The sequence below is a fragment of the Aulostomus chinensis genome, chromosome 15 (genome assembly GCF_037954235.1).
Source record: "Aulostomus chinensis isolate RoL2024-O1b breed Wild chromosome 15, RoL_Achi_v1.0, whole genome shotgun sequence".
Lineage (NCBI taxonomy): Eukaryota > Metazoa > Chordata > Actinopteri > Syngnathiformes > Aulostomidae > Aulostomus > Aulostomus chinensis.
The window spans coordinates 17,439,432-17,465,737 of NC_141334.1; the positions used below are offsets into that span (position 1 = coordinate 17,439,432).

Sequence of the window (26,306 nt, forward strand, 5' to 3'; positions counted from 1 at the left end):
TATTCTCTTTAACTGAATGCTTAGACTTCAGTAAAATTTTGATACTATAACACAAAGTCATTATGACCATGTGTATTGCGTCATCATAATATGTATTTTCATCTCTGTAAACTCTTGCTTCGTTTGATTGCATCCCATGTCATTACATCCCATGTTCAACAAATAATAATCAGGCTCTCATCCTAAGTTTGTTTTATGGTGCGGGTCATTAGTATTTTTTCTTTGAATTCCAAAAGTCAAAGAGAAGAAATATAAAAGGCACTTTCCCTTCAGTTTAAGACATGTCAATATACTACTGTTTTTAATTCCCAGTTATTAATGTTAACGTCCTTTGTCTCTGTTAATTTCAAGGTTACAAACAGTTCTTCTGTAAATGCAGCATGTATAGATAAGCAACTTGACACCTCTTATTCTGATATGACATACGCATATTTTACACCAAAAATGTTCAATCAATTCAATGAGTTTCCAGGCATGGTTGTGATCTGCATTTAATTCATCCAGTTTCATTCTATTTGACCAAAGTGATAGGATGTGCAAAAATAAAGTAGTTTTCTTTAAGTCCCCATAACTTAACTTTATTTAATATATCACCAGATTGTCAACCACATTCTCCAGTGTTTCCTCATCTCCTTCTCTTCTTCAGTTTCATCATTGGGGTTTCCTCTCATGTATCGTTGTCTGCTCTCTGCATTTTGTTACCCCTGCCCTGAGGATGAAAACGACCATTTGAATACATCTCGGAGAAAAGCAATCGTAACCGGAGAACAACTGACATATTTATGAATAATGAAAACAATTGTTAGTTTCATCACTAGAAAATCACAAAAAGGTTATGGTTTATGGAAAATTGCATGTATATATTTCAATAGAGCTGAGGTCCGTATTGCAAATGTTGAAATCTTTAACTTAACAATTTTAAAGACCAGAATGGAATTAAAACTTGTTTGAATTTATGATCGAGTGAGACATTTCAAAGAATGATCTGAAGATCAGAATACTCACAAGAATCAATCATTTATTGATTCAGTGATAATAACAGTACATTACAATACTTGTTCTCTCTACATTGCTAAAATTGACACAAACCCATTATGAGAAGAGCGTCCTAGTCATGCTGGCTGGCAGCAGGGAGAGCACTTGCAACAGGTTTGTCCTCTACATGATGCAGACAAACTCACTTCACTTCACTTTTTGAACAAACAACTCATTGTTGCACCTGACTCATATTAGTGTCTTCTAAGGCCTTTTTAAGCAGGAAGATGCCATGTTTTATGCCATGTAAAATATTCATTGGACCTCGTCTGAAACTCTGGTTAAATACCTTGTACTTGTGTAAAGTCAAGATTTCCCCACCAGCCTTGGCTTTAAGTTAATACAAATAAAACCCTGATTTGGAAATGTTTACCATGTTAACTAGCTAAACTCTCATTGTGAACACGATAAACATTACACCCGCCACACTTCAGTTAGCATTGACATGGTGAGTATTTCAACATGCCAGTAATAGAAGGCATAATTCAGAGAGCTACTAATATAGATGGTTGTTCCATCCATCCATCCATCCATTTTCTTTCGCTTATCCTATTAAGGGTTGCGGGGGGTGGGGGGTGGAGCCTATCCAGCAGCCTTCAGGTGAGAGGTGGGGTTCACCCTGGACAGGTCACCAGTCCATCACAGGACCAACACATAGAGACAGACAACCATTCACACTCACAGTCACACCTACGGTCAATTTAGAGTATCAATCAGCCTCGTCCCCTCTTGATGTCTTTGGACTGTGGGAGGAAGCTGGAGTACCAGAGAGAACCCACACAGGAACAGAGAGAACATGGAGACTCCACACAGAAAGATCCTGTGATGGAGCCGGGACTGGAACCTAGAACCTTCTTGCTGTGAGGCGACAGTGCTGACCATTGCACCACTGTGCCGCCCCAGAGATGGCTGTTTTCCGCCAAAAAAAAAAGAAAAAAAAGAAAGAAAGACACAATGAGAGTCAAGTTCTGTATATACCTTTCTGTAAAGTGGTCTGCTCGAGTATATGGAGGTAAGGGAGGTAGATGTTGCTGAGTCCAGGAGGAGACAAACACATTTTTCCATCAACCAAGACCACATTAACACCAAAATCCCACAGCTGGAACAAATGGAGAAGAAGACACTCATGTATATAATTCATACTTTGCACTTTACTTCAGTATTACTGGCAGCAATATCTTTAAATAAGCATGTTTGTACCTGTTTCTGCAGCACTTTCTGCGTCAGTTTTAGAAGTACGGCACTCTGTGTTTCTCTGAGGTGGCTGAGTAGCAAAGTGGCTCGAGCCAGAGTCACACTGGACCCTGGTGGCATGCAGGTCTGGCCTGAGAGCAAACACACTGCTTCCTACACACACACACACACACACACACACACACACACACACACACACACACACACACACACACACACACACACACACACACAAAGAACTTAAACAAGATACAATAGATGCTTGATATTAAGCATTTAACTGTTATATCCGCAAAAGTGACGGTGCTTTAAAAATCTTGAGTGAAACTTAGGGTTAGTGGTTGTTCAGATATACTGATGCTTGTCTGAGCTGGTACCTGCAGCAGTGCCATGCTGTCATCGCTCCTGCCTCTCAATGCTTGCAATTCCGCACCCTCGACCATCAGAAGAGATTGAATGTCAACTTCTCCCAGTCGAGCACATTCATGGAGTCCCTGCTGTAACACTTCAGCTGCCACCTCGGTAATATTCTTGCCTTTATCACATACTTACATACACACACACGTGCAGTACACAGGCAAGAACTCAATATCAATGTATCACTATATTATCAACCTTTAAAACACGAATGCAAACAGATTTTAAAATAAATTTTAAAAGTACATTTTTAGTTCTGTTGCACGATGGTAACACTGCATACTCTTGTAATCATATATTGGGTCTAAGATGTATATCTGTGTAGATCAAAGACTTTATCTAACAGGTAGATCAATAATTGTTATTTTTAGCTTTTCTAATGTGAATAAAAGAATGTTAACTAAACTGCTGTAGTCTTCAACATATCCCTCCAAGACCACTGCAATGAGAAGAACAACATGAGGAAACACGAGGAAACCTGGGAAACGGACAGCAGTGTCATGGATCTGTGCGGCCAGACTGCGGAACAGAGCCATGCGACAATGTAGCCACAGAGCACCTCCAATTCTCTCACTGGCCTCAACTTCTCTGGGACAGTCTCCATGCAGAGGATCTGACTCACTGTGATCTTTAGTTCCCTTTAGACAGGAGATAACACAGTGTCAGGCGCGTCTGCACACATCGTGAATGATCAGTGTGTGTTTTTTTTCATGAAAGCTGAAGGATATCTCATCATGACTGCCTCTAGGTGTATTGATTCAATTTAGCATTTTTTCTTCGACCAATTTCTATAGATGTGGTACCTGTTCAGTTGTAGTTCTGACTGGTGGGAGCTCAGCTGCTAGTTCCCCAGATCCTGGTATGGATCTTCTCATAACTAAAGGCGAAGACTGCAGCAACGCCAAGCATGAAGCCGCCATTTCAGAACTGAGGATGTTGAAATTAATTTGTCAATTAGGGTTCAAAACAAGCACATAAACAGACAAATATTATACACACATAAGGTTGTACCTGAGTGCTGCCTGTCCTTGCTGCAGGTAGAGGTTAGCCTTCAGTAGATTGGACTGTATTGTTAATTCCAGAGTCTCAGTTTTACCATGGGACTGAGATGTAAGATCCAGTGAGTTCAACAAGACGGCTGCTCCTTCTAGCAAAAGGAACTACAACACAGGCAATGACAGATGTTGACAGGAAATGTGGTAAAAAAAACATTTGAAATTAAGATATAATGAAAAAGAGAGGTCCTTACCTTAATCCTTTCTGGTGTGGTCTTTTCCTTATCTGAGTCAAGAACCAGCACTTTTGTCTTTTGTTTCTCATGGCAGGAATCCTCAGGGTCTAGTTTGTCCTGCTCATGGAGTTCTGAGTTTACTGAGCAAGCTGTTATGGAAGTGTAAAAAGGTGTGAGCCAAAGTGGCAAATTTAGATCAACATCCAGTTATTCATATTCAAAGTGCATGTGAAAGGTCAGCACAGAATGATGAAGGAATGTGAAACAGAACAGTTGGTTGCGTCAGCAATGACCGGATGTTGTTTGAGTGGAATGCAAGTTATTCTAAAATGTTACCTGGGGGGGGGGGGGGGGGGTATGTTTATCTCTAAAACAGACAGGCTATTGGACGATGAGTATTTAGAGGAATGGAAACTATGAATATGAACAGGAAAAATAATCTGCTGACCAAACACCCCGACATATGACAGAGAGAGGACCGTGCCCTTGTTTCCAGACCTGGGACAGGATGGCCATGGACGGTGCTACTGAGTGCCAGGACCAGCTGAATACGAGCAAGGTGGAATCTGAGTTGCAATGTGGATCCATACAGTGAGCTGACCTCTGGAGCAAATTCACAGTTGACAAGTTCTTCCAAAGCCTAACACACGCATGCACGCAGCCACGCACACATAAACACAAACACACACACACACACACGTTATCCTCCAGCTTAGAATACATTCATAATAAATCCAAAATTAATAAGAAAATGTCAATTTGTAAAAAAAAAAAAGAAGAAAAAAAGTCAATGTTGCAGCAGCAGAGACAGAGAACAGTTGTCAATAGAGATTTTTTTTTTCCTAAGGCCTGATGTTTGATTGTATATTTGTGTCAGTACACTCATGTGACCTTCCAAATTACTCTCTATGATGTCAGTTTCTATGTTACTGCTACAAGTCAGATGAGGACATGGTGCATCCATTCTGCTCTTCCTTGGAAAAGAAGAGAAATCAAAGAGACATTGTACCTCAGTATTATCCCAGAGAGACTTGTTGCTGCAGAACATCTTCACAGGCTGCAGAATAAACACAATATGTTTGCAGTATGAAGGGACAATACTTGGAATATGGTGCTGAAGTAGTACTAAAACAAATATCTTCTATCGCTGTAATAATACCACATTACACGTGATTAGAAAGAAGAAACAAAAGAGTGAACATGTGTGTTCATACTTGGAGATTGTCTTGAGTGGGTTCATTAGGCAGAGGAACCCCTGTTCCTTGTGTGAGTTGAAGTGTCTCCTTTATGGCCTCAGTGAACAGACAGAGTTCAGTAAGAGCACGTATCTGTAAAAAAAAAAAACACAAACCAATTTGTAAAAACTTCATCAAAAAGATGAAGGAAAAACATACACATTTGGTATAGAAGACAAAACAAAAGCTGACCTTAAGTATTCTAGCCTCAACAGTGCGCTGCATGTCTCTGCACACACTCCCCACAAAATGTAGGTAAAGAGCCAGCATTGGCAGAAGCTGAAATTGAAAACATAATTTAATAGTAAATCAATAATATATATTGAGCCTTACTGTTCACATGACTACATGTATATATGTTTTTACCGTCATGTGGTAGCCTGTGATGAAAAGCCACTGACAGATGAAGTTCAGGCTGGCTACAGTGGTGCCCAAGTGAACCCTGTGGGGTGCAGAGAAAAGGTCGACTCCAGGGAGCAGTTCATCTCCAATGCAGTATGAAGAATACTGGAGGTCAGCCTGGGGCCGAGCCAGGGAGCAACACAGCACACACTGGGGAACACACCAAAAACACAAGGCCTGCAGTCGCTCTCTACTTAACAGATTCAGCAACCATCATTGGTCATCATGGTATCTAAGAAGTGAGGCATTATTAGTAATACTACCTTAAAGAGGTAAGCAGATAAGAGGCAGCACCTGGTTCGCTGGCTGATATCAGAAGTCAAAGTATACCTGGAGATCAAAACACATCATTCAGGAGCAGGATGGTGTTATGGGATTTTTTTTTTTATTATGTGTTACTGATAATCACAGAAGTCTGATCAATAATTAACCTCACTGGAACCTACTGTGCAATCTTAGCAGAGAGCCCAGCAGCCTGTAGACATCTCCAAAGTCCAGCCTGTTTCAGGGTTTGTTGGAAGGTGCCACCACCAAGTGATACACCATCCCATTTCTCTAACACTCCTGAACTCTGTAAGGCTGTATCTAATGCTTTACTCCAGTATGAGTGTGCCGCCCTGCAGAAAAAACACAGGAAAGGAATAAAAAATAGAATCACAGGGAAATGACAGAAACCTCGGATATGTGATTTTTTTTTTTTTTAGCTTTTGCTGTATAAGTGAGAGTTACAATGCATACCACTGGATACGCGCCTGCTTCAACATTCACACACTGGAAGTAAAACAAGATTTCAAACCCGGTGTTTCTGTCGTAGAACTGCAGGTTTCCCATTTCATGTAGAGCCAAAATGTGGAGGGATTCGTGGTTGTTGGCTTGGAGATACTCTGAAGAAAATTTTGGTTTGTGATGGAAAGACCAGTGAGAACCTGATCCAGAGGATTTCAACTATTTCACAAGTATTTTGTGTCCTTACTTATGGTTGTGGTGTATGCAGCGGTGATTTTGGGCACGTGGTCAGGGCTGATAGGGAGACTGTAGAGACTATTTGGAGTGCTGTAGTTCTCCTCTGTTAGGTCACAAGGCCGGATTTCTGGAGCAGTCATAACTATGGGACTGAACCCGACCACGCTTGAAGAGAGGAGACTTCTGCTCTTACAGCGCTGCAACTGGGCTGCAAAGCCTGAAAAGTGACATGCGCAGTAAAAAAAGAGTTTACACATAGCTCATAGAATGAGTGTGTGTGTTGTGCATGAGTGTGTGTTGATCAACCAAACAGCAGTGAACTCACAGGGTTGTGTGTATGCCAGAAGCAGCAGCAGTAATGAGCGGCTGTGCTGGAAGACTTGAAGACAATGTGGTCTTCTCTCTAGAGCCTTACGGTAATGGCAGAGTGTGTCTTCCACAACCAGAGGGACACGCACAAGGGACAAGGAGTGCTTCATCTCTGCATCTAAGACAGAAAATACAGCTTATGGGTGAAAACATTACTCAACACACAACCTTCACACACTTGCATATCTTAGTAGCTCACCATTCCTGTGATATTTCTTAATGTCTTACAGAGATAAACGTGATAATTTACTTCTGCTTACAATCAACTGTGACTGAAATACTTTCGAGGATATATGTTCAAACCTCGAAGCTCAGTGATGTCTCGAGGAGTGAGGGGGGTCTCTGGTTGCTGGGCAGGGTGAGGGGTCCACCCACTGAGCAGCTTGCAGCCTGCATAGCTCCTGTAAGCCACCTGAAACATCCAAGAGAAAAAACTGAATGTATATAACAGGATCATGTGAGTTTAGTGTGTTAGATGGCCATGTATACACCAATACAGTGCTTGATGGTGTTTCTGTGTGTGTTACCTCCATGCCAGTGGCCCTCTGTGTTTTGGAATGGTGCGGTTGTGGGACAGTAGGTCCTCCAAATGCACCAATCCTTACAAGCAGCTTTCTCTGAGCGACGACCAGTAAAGGTGTTACTGCCAAGGTATATCGTTCCCTGAGATGGGTTTGCAGATGAGATTGAAGGAAATGTTACTTTCACTGTGTAAAGTATGGGTGGAAAAACAATTGAAACATAGTAATCACCTAACCAGAAGTGCAAAAATATATTCCACACACACTCCTTTAAATAACTGAATACTGTACGTTGGGCTTTATCCAAAAATGTGTTTCATTCACCGTGTGTATGAGTTAAAAAGTAAGGCGAAGTGCGCCAGGCTTTCCCATTTGCCATTGTCATGAAGAATCTCCAGGGTGTGCAGCACCAAGGTGCAAACCCAACGCAGGTCCACCCGTGTGCTTTCATCCAGCGGAGCTGAGAAGTGGAGACTGGACTCTAGTTCCTCCTCAGTCAATTTGTCATACAAACTCCACAACTAGACAAGATGACAAAAAAAAAAAAGATCTGAAAACAAGTGGGTCAAAACATTGATGTAACAGTGAAATTTCATTATTTGGATCTATAATGTCATATCTAGATCATTTCACAGGATGCTGACAGGTTTCTACAGGATACATTTAAGAAAAGACCACTTGTAATAAAGTTCACAGTCATAAGGACCCTTACTATGTTGATTTATTTCCATATGGATTATTGGGGGTGAGTGATGCAAGCTGTTCCCGTTACGCTTTCTTCTCTGCCAAGACATTTTCCTCAAACATGTTTAACGTGAAGAATTTATCACAGCTTTCTAATCCTATGTTTATTAAGGCCAATCAAAAACATATTTAAGACCAAAATTCACATTTTAGATCAAATTTAACACTTTTAAGGCCTAACCTAAAATTCTTATTAATTTAAGACTTTATTAAGGCCCCAAAGATATGTTGTCACAATTAGTGTTGAATTCTCAAGTAAATACTATATTTTGCAATCAACAAATTCTCCTCAGTTCACCCTCGAATCTAACTTCATGCCACATTTTAAAATTCCCTCTAGGTATTTCTGAAATATTGCACTCACTGTTAAAGGAATGAATGAGACATTACAGTGACCTCTTCCTCTGACCACTGAAACTGAATCAAGTCATCAAAGTCAAAGTGTATGTTTGTGCTTGAATTGAACAAATTCACTCAGACTGAACTAATCTGTTAACAAGCACGAGAAAGACACAGCAAAAAAATTGTCCCTTAGCTGTCACAAGTTAGAAAGTATAAAATGGTCTTTGTGTTAATTGCACTTTGTATTTTGTTCCATAAGCATCCTTGAGGGACCATGGCAATCAATGGGAGCATTTTGGTGACAACACACATTAGAAATTTTTAAACGTGCAGCGACTTGCAGATGCCACATACCTCTAGTCTGTTCAGCATGTCCATGACTAGATCAGTGGCTAGCACCAATAAAGGGGCAAAGATGTTGTGCAGCTGCTCTGCTGTGTTTAGAAATGAAGGTTTAAAATGAGAAACTCTTTCTTCTAATTCAACAAGTCTGGAGCTTTGTTCCCACACAGTCTGACAGACACTCTGCAGAGTTGTCCAGTGGCTGCCGCGATGGGCCAACACCTGAAAAAGATGAATGATATACAATAAAATTAACTATAATGCAAACAAAGTGAGAGAAATGTATAGCTAACATACATTGATGTCCAAATTCCACAAAGCCCGGATGCATGTTATAGCCAGTGTATGTGAAACTGTCAGTGAGTGTATGTGTGTGCATGTACATAAAAGTACCATGGCCCTTCGGAGATGTAAAGCCGCCTTTTTAAGTGAGTCCAGCAACAAGGCAGGATGGTGTCCGTGCATCTCATACTGCTGTTCATCAGACTGAGAGATGTCATCTGTCTCCTCGCAGCTATTGTCAGTGTAAGAGTCATCAGGTGCTAAGACAAGGAGGAAACACATGAAATAAACAGACAGAAGATATTGACTTATTGTGCAAATATGCCAGAACGCACCACTTCACTAACCTGCCTTGGTGTTCCTGCTTTTGTGTACAGAGATCTCGTAATCATGAACACCTGAGTGAGAGGAGTCTATCTCTGAGGCAACCCCATATTTATAAGATCGCTGCCATTGGGAGCTCCTCCACTGCACCAGGACACCGGAGTAGGCCAGAGAGAAACTCACAGGGTTTATCTGGCTGTATCTGAGACGGAGCACATACAGTATTTAATATAATTAGGCATGTGGGCTTGAATGTGTGTGCTAGAATACTTTACATGTTACCAAATAATGTGCAATATCTAACTTCATATAAAGTATCACTGCGATAATCATCGAAATTATGACTGTACCATAATTATAGCAACATTATTGTCATTGTCAGTAGGACCCAGTAGTTTGACATTATAGATAATAAATGACTTCCTGAAGGGAGTCATCGGTAGTTCCCAGAAAAATTTACAGTAGCTGTTCAGTTGTGTGTGAACCTGTCTTGCAGGACTCCCCCAAGCTGCTGGTCCAAGCCCTGGTAGTACAGCAACAGATGTGCCTGAGCAAGACTGTAGTTGAGGCTGGCCCTCCACACACTCTCCTCAAAGCACATGCTCCTCAGCTGGAGCTGCTTCTTGTGGCGTTGCACAATAGATGACATGGAGGTCAGCATTTTCTCCACAGCCAGTCTCTCCCTACACAGAGAGACAGACATCCACATGTGATTACAACAACCCACAAAATTATACACATATATGCACAGCACAGACATGTACTGTACCTAGTAGTTGACACTCTGCGGAGCATACTGCGTGGGATTTTCTGCTTAAATTTTTTTGGATCCTTAGAAGATGCATTCTTGTTCTACAACAGAAAGCATTGATGTTCTTATCCTATTCTGAAGTGGCAAATAACGCAGAATATCTTTACTGAATTTCTCATAATCAGTTAATATTCATTGCTGTTTTATTTACCACTTTTGTCTAAAGTTCCAATTATCCGTGAAACATCTGAAGATAGTTGTCTACAGTATGCATGAAGCACAATAATTAATCCATAACAATAATCTACCAAGAATTAGTAGCGTATAGGTACACATCCTTAGAATGTCAGAAACCATTTAAGACTGATTTTCACAGTCTGTTTGTGTGAAAAGGAGCAAAGAAGTGTGACCATCCCCTCCAAACTGATACAATACACAGGCTGCAAGGTGGATTCATCAGCCATAAAGATAAATCCACATGTTCAGGATACTGCATGTCCTTGTGTGCCCACATTCTGTGTGTGTTAATATTTGTAATTTTTACCTGAAGTGGCTCGTTTGTTTTCAGGGATTGAACATGTGTTTTTCGTTCACCCTGATAGTTTCCCTCCAAACATTTTGTGGTCAATCCCACTGCCTCATCACGCCTGGCAAAGAGAGAACCAAGGGCACACTCTCAAAACTTTTCCAGCAGATGCAAAAACCCAAAATATCCCTAGTAATGTCAATAAAGACCCAGAGGTAGATGGACAGTTTGACTCTTTGACAAACATTATTTGTTTTGGTATACACAACACAATTGAATTTATTAAGAATTTTGATTTATATTGAATTTTCCCCAAAGATCAGGTATACCATAAAATTTTACCTCGAAAGAACTTCAAAAATGGCTTGGCCTGACTTCAACACAAAGTCTGGTTGGCCTTCCTCCATGGCTCTCAGGAGCAGTAGAGCCGCACACTCAATAAAACATGCCTTGCGTCCGAGTTTCATCACTATGAAGAACACATCAACAAAATTCCAGAGGTGAATTGTGAAATACATATAAATTTGAAAAGGTGTGAGTGCACGCCACCTACCATATTGGCTGGCGTCCTTTAATGTACCAGAGGAGATCTGGTCATAGAACATGGAGGGATCCTCAGGGCCACTTCGAAGGCGTAAAATCTCTGTGGGAACAATCACTGTCGAATTCAATGTTTGGCTGAAGGAAAGATAATTTTTGAGTGTATGAGTCTGGTATTATCTACATTTCCAGAAGTAGTATTGTTCACAGAATTTGCTACAAAACTTTAAAAAAAAGGAATTCAATATTTGGAAATAATTCTTCATCCAGAGATGTCTCACTTTAGTGTTGGTGAATCACAGATATTTATTAACAGACAATAGATCCAAAACAGACTTTTGTTCCTTACTGTCAAATTTCAATGAGAGAGTCAGTGATTCTGTCATTCAGACAAATCAAACGCACCATGTACATGTGTACATGTGCTTGCAATGAAACCAAGGAGCTCACTGTCTCATTGTCTTTTGTGTTACCATTGCCTGCTGAGTGAGTTCTATCCAAAGTGATCATTTTCTTGCTCTTCACATTCAGAGCCTTCAGCTGAGGACTCCTCTTCAGCTCAGTCTTCACTGCGGCCGGATGTACAGTCCTGGACTACAGACACAAACAAAAAAACCCAACCATTCTGAAACTTCACTGTAAATTCATACACCCATTTTATAAGATGAAATACAGAAAGAGATAATAAAATAAACCTAAACATTTTCACTTTTTCTGAAACCCACAGGCTTATTGGCAGATTTCGAGGTTTTCTGTTGGGCATTATAGATGTCCTGGAGCAGCGCGCGACCACAGTCCATCACCACAGCAGCAATCTGATGGTCCTTGAGCACACGTAATGCCTAACCAGGGAGGATAGAAAAGTAGATGAATTACATTATTATAAGGTTACAATAATTGTGTGAATATTGATTATATGGTTATCTGTTTTTTATGATTTGAACATTGCAATTTTCAACTATTTGTTGGTGTGTTGATTAAAATTACCTGTTTAACCTTCTTTAGCCTCTCATTGATAACTGGAAATGCACTAACTTAATGCTTCAATAAATATTTCTGTGATTGATTTATGTGTGGAGCTATATTCTGTGTTGAAAAATAAATAAAATGTTGTAAGTTCGAAGTCTACAAAACCTTTTTCTTTTGGCTTTTTGGCACTACAGTGCTTTACAACAAATAACATTACAGCAGCCTACATACATTTTTATAGATGTTGGCATAAAGGTAGGTGATAGAAATAAATGCAAATAGTCCAGTTTATGTTGCAAAGTTGAAACTCAGTTACATTGAATTCTTCATTTTCTAGACTGAATTCACATTTTTAACAGTTTGAGATCTGGGATCCTTTGGATCCTGTTCCCCAAAAACAAAAACATAAATAAATGGAAAAGATGAAATTGAATGACACGATCTTTAGAGAGTAGAAGGATATTTTTGCCAGAATGGTGATGATGCTGACAGTCATCCTGTAGCTCACAGAGTTAGTTTCAAAGCCATTTTAATATCTGTCGTAAAACCAACACACACACACATGCATACACACCTTGGAGAGGTAGTAGGTGAGGCAGGCAAGCATGTGCATAAGGGACTCTGAGGTGTTTCCTGGCAGTTTTTGTTTGAGAAACACTGAATTCTCCTCCAACACTATTAAGCATTTTGTAAGGACCTGGACAACAGACAACAGGAGTAAACAGTCTAATCAATAATTTATAGTTTAAATAACCAAGCACAGTCGAACAAAAACTTTTTGACACATAGGACAGACATAGGAGAGATTCAGGTTTTGTATACCTGTGCTACAGGATAACAAGGGATCTGATGGAAGATTAGAGGGACCAAGAGGCCATAGCAGCTCACTACAGCTTGCACGGCCGCACTACTGTCATTCAACCACATTGCCAGGTCCATGGCTACCAGCATTCGCTCACATTCTGCCAGTCGGGCTTCCTGCATAAGCACACAGACAGGTTTAACTTCAATCAAATGTAATTATATATAAAGATATCTTATGCTAACAAAAGAGAAAGATCAAGCTAGCTTTGCTGTGCTGCTACCACTGGCCAGTCAACAAACTGTTTGGTCTTACGTAAATGGCGCTATTCTGTTACATACTTGCATACATTTCTGTCATTACAAGGACAAAAAAAAAAAACCTGCTCCCAGATGAAGAGTCCCATTCCTGAGTCACAGTAGAGTGAGGCCTGCTGAATGTTGATCTGTGTCTCAATAAAGATGGATGTGAGGAACAGCTGACACAGCAGAGGAGAGGAGCACCTCAGGGTCTGGACATGCAGCCTTCGGCAAGGGGGCGGAGTAAAATTAGAAAATTATACGGGGAAAGAACAAACCGGTTGATTTGAATTGTATGATCCCTGCTCACTCTGTGGTAGCAAGTCTGCTCTGTGGGTTGTTGGACCCAGTTCCAGAGGACGTATAGTGGCTCCACAACTCCCTGCAGGCTGTCTTTGCTATGACGTACTGCTCTGTTTGAAACGCTACCTGAGGATGGAGGCAGAAAAAAATTACAACCACAACATTAGTTTTTCTCTGAAACTCTGGGTATGGGTTCTAGGACGTAAGTTTTAAAGGTATATTTTAGATTTATTTAAGTGGGGGTATGAGGCAGTCATACGTAGTATGGCTCTACCTTCAATGAGTTTGAGGCAAATAAACTCTCATCTAAAAAAAAAAAAAATTATGCCCATTAACATGTATGCCATATTTTTTAACATTTTTGAAGCTCTATTTTCACCTGTCATCCTTTTTGTCACAGCAGCTGCTTGATCAGAAAATGCTACATTTCAACTGTAGAGCCAAAAGAAATGGCTGTCTTGCTGTAAGAGTTAGGTGACAGAAATTTTAGGAATACATCATACTGTAAACAGGTTTTTGTTTAATTTAGAGTTTAGTCGGTGGAGAAAAAATGCTTAGGGACTCCATCCTCAGCAGTGCAATGCCAAGTATCAGAAGTGGCCCTGATGTCGGCTCTTTGCAAAAATCTCTATTGTGTCTGACGACCTCATACAACCCCACTTCAGTAAATCTGAAATATGGCATTTCAGTGATCAACAAAAGTGTCTGCTCTTTCCAGGAGAGGCATTCAGTTCCAGGATATTCATTTGTGGTGAGGTGTGTTTAATTGGCCCTAGATTGGAATAATAGCGTAGAGTTTACCTGCGCCAAGTGAGCCCATGAGGAGAGCAGTGGTAGTGGCATACATGCCAACAGTGGGAGTGTTGTCCCTCCTATGGTGCTGCCCACTAACATGCCCTGGCTGTTGTAAGCTGCAACAGCAAACACATACTTGTGGTTTGATTCCAGCCCCTCCACCTTCAGCATGCACTCACCAGACACAGCTGGTACCTGAAAACACATAAATATGTCATGGGAAAACACCTGGTCTTTCAACAATAGCAATTACACAATAGCAAAGAACATTATTCTGCTTGAAGCAATTCTTAACCCAGTACTCACTGATAGGTGTTGGGGTTTACAACCCTATTTTTGAACACTTGAAAGGGAAAATTAGACTTTTTGGATGAAATATCGCTTTAAAGAAAAGACATCCCTACCAAATCTCCAGTTCCTTGCAGGCTGCAATCTCTTAGGCGGACCTTGTTGTTAATGCCCTCAGCTGCACGGCCTAAGAGCTGGTACCAACATACCTGAGAAGAAATGAACGTTGAAAGGAAAGGAGTAGAACAATTAAGAGAATAGAAGTTGTGATGTGCGATTTACTCCTTAAGAAGAAGCATGTCTCACTTGTTCCTCCATGTGGTAAGGTGCTGGAATAAAGATGAATGAGCAGTTAGTGCGTGAGACTAAGATGGGGGGTGGTGGAGGGTTTTCTTTTTCTTCTGTCTTTACTTTATCTTCAGCTGGAGTCTTAGGATCATTGGACATGTACAGTTTTTTCTCCTCCATCCCTGCTTTCTCTATGAGGGTCGAAGCTTCCTGGCAAGAGTACATATTGAATATTTATTAAACTTCCTGAAAGCTCACAAGTCGGAGACTGTCAACACTTGAGTTCTTTCACTTTACTTGTGTGCACAAACACAGGACAGAAACGAAATGCATTCCGAACTTGATTATTTTAAGTGAGTCCACAAGAAAAAAGGATGGATTCATGACAGTTGTGCCTACAAGTTATCCATGACATATCATATTTCTGATATTATCCCTCTGGACAGCTGCAGGTTTATATGAATATCAGCAAACATGTATTATTAGGCAGCATGAGATACATCATTTTTCAGATGACATACATATGGGTGTGTGTGAGTGTGTGTGTGTGTGTGTGTGAATGTTTTGCACGTAAAACCTCTAGCAGACTCTTGGTTTTGCTGCTGTTATTTGGCTCCATGTTGTTGTACACCAGCAAGGCCTTCTGGATCAGGAGAAGAGCTTTGGACACTTTGTTCTCTTTGATCCGATCCCACAATTCTGACTCCGCAACTGGACACAGTAAAGTCTCTGATAAAATTACTTTCATCTATTACCTGTGTCAACACTTTGGTGTGATTTCCTTGCGGACTTTTTTTGAAGCAATGTGTCAAATGAATTTTGTATTTGAAGTCTTCACTAAAAGATGTCAAGACTAACAATGGTATTTTTTCACTGTTGCATCACTTCTTTGTGACTCCAGGAAGCAGAGAGAGCCAGCCATGTCTATTTAGCTTGACGCTGATGGCCCACCATAGCAAACAAAAACTGTCAAACAGTTTACAAACTCTTTGCCCAGCATAATCCATGTGTTATCTGGCACAAGTGAACCATTTTCTTTATGGTAGCACCCAGCTGGAGGTGTTAGAATTTGTTTTTGGCTCAAATTAATGTGTTTGTGGCTTACTGAGCGTACTGCCGGTCAAAGAGCTTAGAGTTTATAAATGGATGGAATTTTGGAAAGTTTTGCTTTTGTCCAATGTTTGTGGAATTGGGTGCCATTAGCTTGAAGCTAAACAGACATGGCTGGATCTTTCTACATTCTGAAGTCAAAAAAAAGTAATGCAGCAGGAAAATAATGTTTTTGTGAGCTCAATACATTATTTTTACTATTTATGTGCACTTGAAAGGCATAATACAGGTTTTTGTGTTACCGTTTAGGTTTTTAGCAAATCAGATAATATGAAATATTTCTGTCCAGTGAATCAAGAAGTACAGGGTTGACCATATATGGGCTTTTCAGCCTAAATGAAACCGAAGAAGAACAAACAGCAGCGGACATACTGACCTGCGTTTAAGTGAAGTAACTTGACAGAAGCCCTGTGGTGGATGATGTCCAGCTCATGAAGGAGGTCTGTGGCCAGCTGGGACACATATACGGCCTGAATGTGTGGAGCACTTTTCCCATCTGACTCTACCTTGTTTTCAACTTCTCCTCCCGTCCTATTCGTTTTGTGTTCTCTGTAGCCTTCTTCTGACATGGGGGAGGAAGCTGAAGTAATTGCACCAAATTTCTATCAAAATAAGAGAAAAATATTACAGTCTGTTGCAAATTTAAGTCACAAACCCAAATTTGTTTCACTGTCAATTACAGCTGGAATAACTAATTCATGAATTGATAGAAAGATTATCAATCACCAACTGTGCTACAAATGTATTCATCATTTTAGTTTTTTTAAGCACAAATTTGCTGGTTCCAGTCTCTTAAATATGAGGATCTCCTGTCTTTTGTTATTTAAATCTTAAAAGCAAGAGTCTTTGGGTCTTGGTCTGTTGGATGGACAAAAGAAACAGAGAGGGCTCTAGAAAATTATGATGAGCATTTTCAAAATTTCTTGACATTTTGCAGACTGAACGATTCAGTGACAAATTGTGAAAATACTTGTCAGATTAATCAGTGATTAAAATAATCTGTAGTTGCTGGGTACATCTCAACTGAAGACAGAAATGGGCATATTGAAGCACTACGCTGTCTTCACTGTACTGTTCTGTTTATTTATTAAGTATAAGATGAGCCTGAAAGGAATGGAGAACAATAAGTAATATTTACTACAGCTGAATTTGATATACTACTTGTGAAGCACGGTGGTGCAGTGGTCAGCACTGTCGCCTCACAGCAAGAAGGTTACAGATTCGAGCCCCGGCTTGAGCACAGGATCTTTCTGTGTGGAGTCTGCATGTTCTCCCTGTTCCTGTGTGGGTTCTCTCTGGTACTCCAGCTTCCTCCCACAGTCCAAAGACATGCAAATGGGGACGAGGCTAATTGGATACTTTAAATTGACTGTAGCCGTGGCTGTGAGAGTGAATGGTTGTCTGTCTCTATGTGTTGGCCCTGCAATGGACTGGTGACCTGTCCTCTTGCCCGAAGGCAGCTGGGATAGGCTCCAGCCCCACCAAGACCCTTAACAGGCTAAGCAGTAGAGGATAATGGATGATAAACTACTTGAAGAGAAGACACTTTCAGAACTTCAAGCATGTATTCATCAAGCAAGAGGATCACCCAACTCAACAGAAAATTTATTAGTTTTTAGAAAACAACTGACAGAGGCCAAGTCAGGAGAACAGACAAAGCGGCCTATGAGACACGGAACTGTACAGTAAAGATAAATTGCTGCTCGTTCGTTAGAGCAGAACGCATTTGTTAAGAATAACGTAAAAAATTAATGTGTCTTGTGTCTGCATGCCTTAAACGACATTGTGTGAGCCCAAACATGTAATATTCAGTGGCGCTGCTTTTCTTCAATCCCTTATCGAGCAAAACCTAGGTGAGGCATCTTTGTACATAAAGAGACACTTAATCAAAAGGGCCGACATTTTGTATGTTGTAGTTCTACCAATACAGCCCTGAAATCCTCTCTTGAAGCAAGTAAGGCTTCGAATGGTGTCAAATGAATATAGGGATGCAGTTCAAATGAACTTTTCTTTTGTGTTGGACAACATGACTGCCTACCTGCATGAAGGCAAAGTCGATGACTGATGAACTGCCTTGGGGCAGTAATGTAGCTACACTCTTCGATAGAGCTTTAAGACCCTTTTCCACTACCTCACACTCCATCTGAAGCAGTTCTGAACGAGACTTCTGCAAACAGAAGAGTCTTTTGATGAAACCGAATTGGAAGGTCACCAAAATTACTTTGCAGCCAAACACAATTTGATGCGATGCAAAGGCAGTTTCTCTACTCACCTCGAGAAGAGAGAAAGAGCTCGGCTTCACACCATCACAGTCTGCTTTACAAGTGTCGAGACAGAAGATGACAAATATCGTTACATATGACTTGAAAAACATTGCCTGTATATAAACGACATTCTCATATAATAAGTTTATCAGATCCCAAACAGTTGAGTCTGGATGACCTGATGATCTTTAAAGCAACTTAATGTCTGCAAACAGAGGAAGCACAGTTTCAGTTCAGTTGCTGAGATTGTACCTTTGTCACCTGGAGAACGCGCTTGTTTACTGAGTTCAGCTGCACTCTCTAGCAGTGTGGCCAAGCTGTGGATCATCTCCGCTGTCAGTATGCAGTCAAGATTTGCAAGCTCACAGACAAAGACCACCTCACACAGCATAGACAGACACCATACAAACTGCATGCAAGGAGAGAATGTAGAACAGAGTCCAGTTTATACTAACAATCAATCCTCAACACCCCAAATCGCATTCACAAAACAATTTTAAGGTTGAGAACGTTTTTAATTTTTGGTATTATTTTGCTTTTCTTTACCTTGAAAAATCAACATTTTCAGTAATGACAACCTTTCTGCTAATGATTTACCTTGTCAAGGTTGTGCAAGTCCAGGTTTTTGGGCTTAACTTTTGGCATCACTGCTTTCAGATGACCCCAGAGATATACCACAATATCCCAAACGAGGTCTCCATCTGGCTGCACTTCCTACACACACACACACACACACACACACACACACACACACACACACACACACGTTATCCTCCAGCTTAGAATGCATTCATGTACATGTACTCCTCTCAACCTTATCCTTAATCTGAGGCCTTGAAAGACGTGGGAAACTTACAGGAGCAAAGCCACAAACAGACTTGTGCAGGATGTCTACCAGGCCAGTGAACTCTTCAGAACTCTTTAAGAAGGAAGACTTGCATCTCTCTGTTGAAAACATCAAACATGACCACATGGGTTCAGGAAACAGAGGCCCAGTGTTAAACACCCTCTCAGTATTTAATGCAAAGTTAACCACATAAAAAAATTGTGTCATATTGTGTCTGCCACCCAGGTAGGAGTGAATATTTGGCTCAAACATGGACCATGCTGATACTGTTTGCTCCATATTTGGGCCTAAATGTCTCAGATTAGGCCCAAATATGCTGCTATATTTTATAGTGATTGTTTGTGCTGACTGTACCTGCTGATGATGTTGTGTGGCATGAATTAAGAATAAATGCCAAAAGCCAATTAAGAATAAAAGTTTTGGTACAATTAAGATGTCCCAGTAGCAGGTCGTGCGGTTTATAATGAGAATGTTGAACCAGAGTTAGCTAGCAGGGTAATTTCCATCTCTGGTCCCTGTCACAGTCTGATTTGTATCGCACATGTGCAAATGATCCGCCATCTTGGAGAGCTTTGGATGGCGACACCACTTGAACAAACGACAATAGGTTAAATTTATCATAGCTAAGTGTCAGCATATGATGTTTGAGTTGAAGTTTAAGCATGAAACTTCACTTCACCCCATAATTCAGCTTTCACAACCAGCTGTTAGCACTTGCTAATGGCTAAGATCAGGTGCTGTTCTGTATAGAAATACAATATCTCAATTCCAAAATTATAACAAAAAAGAAGCTATTGAGACATCTCAATTGAATGGGAATTTAATTTTATTTTTGCAATAAAAATAAATAAATATATTCACATAGTGGATATTAAAGTTTACATCATCTCCTTTGTAAGTATTGATGGTGTGCTTTTGTGTCTTTTGGGTTGTGATAAGCTCAAACTGATGTGGTTTGTTCAAGTGGGGTTTCCATGTGCAGCTTGGTGCAAGATGGTGGATCCCTGAACACATATTCGACTCAGATCACGTAGTGTCAGCCCCTGCCTATTGATCGAAACCAGTCCAGTCAGAGTGTGTGTGGCACAGCTGCACAGTTACCATTGTTGATGGGGTCCTCTCTGGTACAACTCTTCTGAGATGACTGCAGGCTGTTGAACCGGTCAAGTAAGGCAAGCTCCAGTTCCGCCTTCTTGAATGAGTGACCCTCAACACCCTTAAACACAGATGATTCAGAAACGCAGCACACATTAACCTGAAATTAGAAACTGAAGCGAGATCCTCTATGGAATTACAATGGGTGCATGTGTGGAACTCACAGACAAAACCTGCAGCATCTGCCTAGCAAGTTTACTGAAAACATCTTGTTGCTTGTAGTGAAACAACAACTTCAGGAACCTCACTGCAGATGTGATGTGTACCTTATTTTCTCCTGTACAAACAAAGTAACATTCACTGCTTGAAAACCATTTACACTTTTACAGCTATCCTTCAGAGCTGTATCCTGTAGGAAAAGGGTCAAAGTGACTCACCTGTAATGGCTAAATCCATCAGAGTGGATGTTGATGTGTTAAAAGACACACGATTGTGATCATCACTGCTACTTGCCCCTAATAAACAGGAACACATAAGCATATTATTCAATACAGCATACAGAAACTTCATTTTCTATTAATCATTGTGTTTTTTTCCTCATTTACAAACCCGTTAATATACTGATGCCAGCTGACAGGAGTTCCCTGACCACCTCCTGCACCTCTGGTTCATCTGGCGCCCTCATCTGCAAGGGATGTGCTGAACTGTCCCAGAGTGCTTCCAAGATGGCCAAGAACTGGGCTGCACTGCTGTCAAACAGGCTCATGAGTATGTGCTCTGTTGTGGTACGAGGCACCCGCACCTATGGTACATCATGCAGGTACGCCTTAGGTGATGTCACAACAACATTAACAACTGGTACTGACATACAATTAAAAGGACCTCTGGCAGACACCTTGGCAAGTTGCAATAAGTAACAATACTTGAGGTAATAAATGGCCATTACAAGACTGAATGGAAGTTTTGATGATCAAAATATTAAAGTGTATCTCATTACTTGAGCACTTTTGATTCTACTGGGTTTGGTTTTCCTCCTGCCTTGAAATACTGCATGCTTGAAAATCATGGCAGCCAGCTGAAGGAGAAAAAAAAAAAATCAATGTCAGTCACACTGTCATAAACCAAAGAACAATGCGTCAATACAGAAATGAAAAAAACAGAACAAAACAAAAACAAAACAATTTGTTGATTTGTTCAGAGCGTAATGAGTTGTTTATATCACTCTATATATTCCATTCATCCATCCATCCTTTTTCTTCCGCTTATTCCTGTTAAGGGTCGCGGGGGGGCTGGAGCCTATCCCAGCGGCTTTCGGACGAGAGGCGGGGTTCACCCTGGACAGGTCACCAGTCCATCACAGGACCAACACATAGAGACAGACAACCATTCACACTCACAGCCACACCTACGGTCAATTTAGAGTACCAATCAATCTCGTCCCCTCTTGATGTCTTTGGACTGTGGGAGGACGCTGGAGTACCAGAGAGAACCCACACAGGAACAGGGAGAACATGCAGACTCCACACAGAAAGATCCCGAGCCCGAGCCGGGACTCGAACCCGCAGACTTCTTGCTGTGAGGCGACAGTGCTGACCACTGCACCACGTGCTGCCTACTCTATATATTATAGCAGCTAAATGGAATAAATGTGTCAACTGGCATGATTTTACATTAAATCATCCACTTGAGGCTTTTCCATGCTGACTGTGAAACAGGCCGAGAGTAATATCTCCTCCTTTATCATTGAGGATATATTCAAAAGTCTATTGCCTTGATGGTGGCTTCTTTGAAAGTGATCTGAGTCTCTCTGGAAGGAGGAACTCCACTCTCTTTCTCCAGCTCTGCCAGGTCATTCACTTTTCCAAGAGCTCTTCTGGCAAATTCCTGAAAGAAATTGAAAACACACAAAGGTAACCACTAATCAGTGAAAGGACTTTCAGAATTATCTGGAGTGTGTGTGTGTGTGTGTGTGTGTGTGTGTGTGTGTGTGTGTGTGTGTGTGTGTCAGCTGTAAATAGAGATGACGTGATTGTAGGTGGATGGATGCAGATTACACTAGTCTTTTACCTCTGCTTGCACTGCAGCCTGGTTGTCATAGTAACAGTGGCAGACAGCACAGTAGAGTGTGACGAGCCACGACAGATTCTCAGGAGTCATCAGAGGGATGGACAGCTCAAGACTGATGCTCGCCCACAGAAGGTACTCCAGCGCCTGAACAGGATCATGAAAGGTGGAAAATGAAACAAAGCACAGCAGCGGTGGTGGTATTGACATTATTTTACAAATTATACATGTAACATCACTCTTAAAGTGAAAGATTTGAGGGTCACTGACACACCAAATGCATGTAATGACTCCAAAAAAAATGTACCGCAGTAAACAAACAAATAAATCACTAAAACTCACATTGTACACTTTCTGATGCGCTCAATTATAAACACTCAGCAAATTACGTGTGTCTGATTCACAACCCAGATTTCACACATGCATATCTCATCTGAAATTTACAATTTCCACATGGACATGGTAAAAATAGGTCATAAAACAGAATATCTTTGTATTTATATACAAGTACTGTACCTGTGCACTACAATTTACAGTCATCAGGTAACGGCAGATGCTGTAGATGTGCAACGAACCTGGAAATATAAAGAGTAAAGAAGGAAAGAGTTTGGAGTTAATACAGTTCTACAATACTATATCCAAAGAAATGGAATATTCTAACTTCACCTCAGACACACTATATCATCTCTACTGAAGTGCCCACACATTTCTGTCAGGTTTTGTCACAGTCACATCTGTAAGTTCACACACTCTACATTGTGGGCTTGTATTAAAATTTTGTTCAAACTGTGCCGAGTTCAATTGTACTGTTCCATTTTTTGGTTAAACCAGCCCTTTACTGGACCAAAGGTTGCGACGCGTTATCACATACCATTATATAGGTGCCAGCAGAGGTGGTCATGTTGCTGACAGGCCTGCATCAAAATCCTGATGAAGTTCAGCACATGCAGCAGTTTAGAAAGTCCCTTCTGGCTGAGGACACTGTGCCTTTTCTCCAGCTCAAATATGCATAGTGCGCAGCCCAGCATTGCACGGATCTACACACACACACACACACACACACACACACACACACACACACACACACACACACACACCCCATTCAAAATATAAATGAAATGAAACCACGTGGCAGCATCTGTAGTTATATGGGGTAACAAAATACACCTTGCATAGAGACACGTCACAGTACTGTATACCTTCATTCCAAGGATGTCTTGGTCCGTATCAAATCCTCCAGGGAAGAAGCAGGCCATGAAGTGGTCTACATCCGTGATGTCAGTAATCTTTACTGAGCTGAAGTGACGCAGGTGGAGGCTGTAGCCCTGCCACAGAGCTACCTGGTACAACTGTAAACAAGGACCAGAGGAAATGAAAACTGGGAATATATCTTTTAAAGACGATACCTTTGTCAAAAAGACTAGAACAGTCCATAATTGGACCTGTATATCTCACTACAGTACAGTCAACCAACTGCATAGCCTCAAAAACAACTTCCATTTCATACAGTACTGCAGTTTGTCACATAACCACATCAGTTACCATAATCTTGATATCTCAAGCATTTGACATTTGGTAGATTCGACATTTGACTTGTCATGATCCTGATGATTACCTAATAATGAATTTAATTAAAAGCAGAAATCAGTCTCTCTATATACTTGTATTGGGAAATAGTATTTCATCTTTAGTGATTTACCTTTAATCCATAGAGAAAATCAGCAACCTGTAACATGCGCTCCTGGTAGAACTTTGGAGGTAGCCGATGTTTGTAGTTTCTCCATATCTCTGTCAGGATTTTAATCCTTCCAAATAAAATTAGGAGGAGAAAATCACAAATGATTCTAGATCGTGATCGTTTCACTATGTATGTAACCTGAAATCTTTTCCATGCTTGGAAACGTCAAAATCCCATAGAATTATTTGTCAACACAAACAGTAGAGCCAGCTGTGACCTAACAGTGTTCGTCCTCCCGGCACAGTTACTAGTAAAAGTTACTTTGTTAAAAAAAAGAGGACTACAGCAGTCTTATTTTGTGATGGCCTAGAAAGCGTGTGAAGTACACAAAACTATGAAATATGACAATACAACAGTTAGACAATAAAATACGATGTAAACTAGCCTGAAACTGAACTAGCTAGCAAAATAAAGCTAGCTTTGCGTAGCTTGTCGTAGTCTTACCCCTTTGCATGAGACTTGTCTTGGCCGAAGGACGACGCTGCACGTCTCATCAACGCTGTAAACGAGCTAATGTCTCGTTCAAAGGATGAAATAACCGGGTTCTTTTTGTCGAGCTTCCCGTAATATGAAGCCGGTAAATCCATTTTTGGTTGCAACTCTTGTTTCAACCAACTAAAGCGAGCGCAGATTCCTGTAAATTAACTTGTTACTAGCTGCTCCTAGCGTCCGGTGCTCGCCATGTCACCATGGTAACGACGCTGAGGCGACTACGCAGTTGTTCCTCCCTCGACGAACCTAATAATCCAACAGTAAAACCCAAACGGAAGCAAACATTCACCTTAGACACGCAAAGAAAGTACAAAACGAATAAGTAGAAGGAGACGGTGCTAGATTTGAGTCTGCAGTGTTTTGATGACTGTTGTTACGAAAAGAAAAGGCTCAATGTTCATAAGCTGTCTTTGCATGAATGTACCATCAAGACTGAAATGTCCTCCATGATGAAGCAAAGTAGCCTATGCTGAGGTTTGAATCAGAATTATGGGCACTAGGAAATGCATTGTTGTCCAATTTTGTACAAGTTGTGATGGTTGTGCACTTTGAAAGATACAAGATTTACTTCATTGTCTCACAAAGTCAGAAATTTCTTCTGGGGCATTCGCCCATGCTGCAGCCACAATACAGAACATACAATATCACACAATAATAAGCATACAGTAGATATGCCCATCCATATCATACAAGGTGCCAAAGAGTGCAAACACATGGGGGTACCACATACAGCATACATCCTCCTAGGTTCAGCTTCATGCATGTGTATGTGTGCAAATACACAAGTACATACCTAAATATGTGCGCACATAAAGCTCAGAGCATATAATTACACACATGATCTGTGTGCACATGAAGCTCAGAGCCAAGAAGTACACACATGATCTGTGCGCACATGAAGCTCAGAGCATACATACACACATACATAAGGATGTGCCCCCCAAAGCTCTGAGCATATCCAGTGTGGTAACCTCAGAATTTAAAAAAAAGAATAAATAACACCTAATAAAAATAATAAAGTGCTAAAATTGTAATAAGTAAAAGTACTAACCTGTGCAAAATAAACGCAAGTCATCTGAGCTTTGGTCTTACCTGACCATGTTTACCAGTTTAACTGACACAGGAACAGATGAGTTTTTGAGATTGTTCAGTCTGCAGTGAGGAACTCTAAACCTTCTACCAGATGGTAGCAGCTCATACTCGCCATGCAGGATGTGTGATGGATCGCGGATAATCTTCTATGCTTGCTGCAGAGTGGCCTGTTCATAAATACTGGAGAAGTGCTCTTTATTTTCATTTTTCCAGTAGCGTGAATTAACGGAAATAGTTTGTTCTTTAGCTGCACAGAGAGGTTACCAAACCAAGCTGTGACACTATACCTGATCAGACTTTCTGAAAACTGCCTCTTAAAAGTAATCAACATTAATCTTTGATCAATGCCATGAATTCTTGGAGGCTGTCAGCGTGTGTGCTCCAGATGAGTGCCTTGTCAGTGAAGACACCCAGATATTTATATGATTGTGCCTGGGCAACGGCGTGGTTGTGGATGACGACGGGCTTGTGGTCACCCACTCCTCGGGGGTCAAACACCATTTCTCCAGTCTTGTTTACATTCAGAATGAGGTGGTTATCATTGCACCACTCAACAAAACTCTGAATTTCCAAAAAGTAGTCAGATATGTAGTCATGATTCTTTTTCGATAGTGATAAAATTGCAGTGTCGTCTGAGAACTT

At 40.8% G+C, this 26,306-nt stretch overlaps 1 protein-coding gene across 2 annotated transcripts; it reads right to left on the reverse strand.

Annotated features, from left to right (window-relative positions):
- Positions 1-489: 489 nt before the first annotated feature.
- cfap54 (cilia and flagella associated 54) lies at positions 490-24,771 on the reverse strand. 2 transcript variants are annotated; one of them, XM_086227070.1, is made up of 57 exons: positions 24,525-24,771; positions 24,042-24,147; positions 23,542-23,691; positions 23,214-23,379; positions 22,859-22,917; positions 22,346-22,489; positions 22,049-22,162; positions 21,276-21,353; positions 20,888-21,080; positions 20,716-20,793; positions 20,503-20,615; positions 20,285-20,399; positions 19,193-19,281; positions 18,934-19,050; positions 18,589-18,745; positions 18,345-18,385; positions 18,111-18,239; positions 16,449-16,674; positions 15,540-15,673; positions 14,981-15,172; positions 14,791-14,883; positions 14,393-14,581; positions 13,599-13,717; positions 13,372-13,513; positions 13,010-13,165; positions 12,762-12,884; positions 11,944-12,060; positions 11,692-11,812; positions 11,232-11,321; positions 11,021-11,147; positions 10,697-10,799; positions 10,171-10,253; positions 9,887-10,084; positions 9,425-9,603; positions 9,189-9,337; positions 8,808-9,017; positions 7,692-7,888; positions 7,374-7,509; positions 7,150-7,258; positions 6,803-6,964; positions 6,488-6,694; positions 6,311-6,398; positions 5,961-6,131; positions 5,778-5,844; positions 5,479-5,664; positions 5,305-5,391; positions 5,092-5,205; positions 4,887-4,934; positions 4,376-4,517; positions 3,896-4,026; positions 3,658-3,806; positions 3,450-3,573; positions 3,125-3,284; positions 2,607-2,776; positions 2,236-2,382; positions 2,014-2,134; positions 490-709 (listed from the first exon to the last, which is right to left on the reverse strand). In XM_086227070.1, exons 1-57 carry the CDS (start codon positions 24,665-24,667, stop codon positions 699-701), a joined length of 7,470 nt encoding a protein of 2,489 aa, XP_086083196.1. In that variant the 5' UTR covers positions 24,668-24,771; the 3' UTR covers positions 490-698. The 2 variants fall into 2 exon arrangements, with proteins under 2 accessions (XP_086083196.1, XP_086083195.1); XM_086227069.1 differs by having other exon boundaries at positions 18,345-18,388.
- Between the last annotated feature and the right edge of the window lie 1,535 nt (positions 24,772-26,306).

Excerpts from the sequence above, each read along its gene's own strand:
- cfap54 (XM_086227069.1), bottom strand. The coding sequence starts at position 24,667 with ATGGATTTACCGGCTTCATATTACGGGAAGCTCGACAAAAAGAACCCG. Across the intron at positions 6,695-6,802 it reads TCTGGCATACACACAACCCT|GCTTTGCAGCCCAGTTGCAG; the intron begins GTGAGTTCACTG and ends GTCACTTTTCAG. Across the intron at positions 2,135-2,235 it reads AGAAAGTGCTGCAGAAACAG|CTGTGGGATTTTGGTGTTAA; the intron begins GTACAAACATGC and ends CATTTGTTCCAG.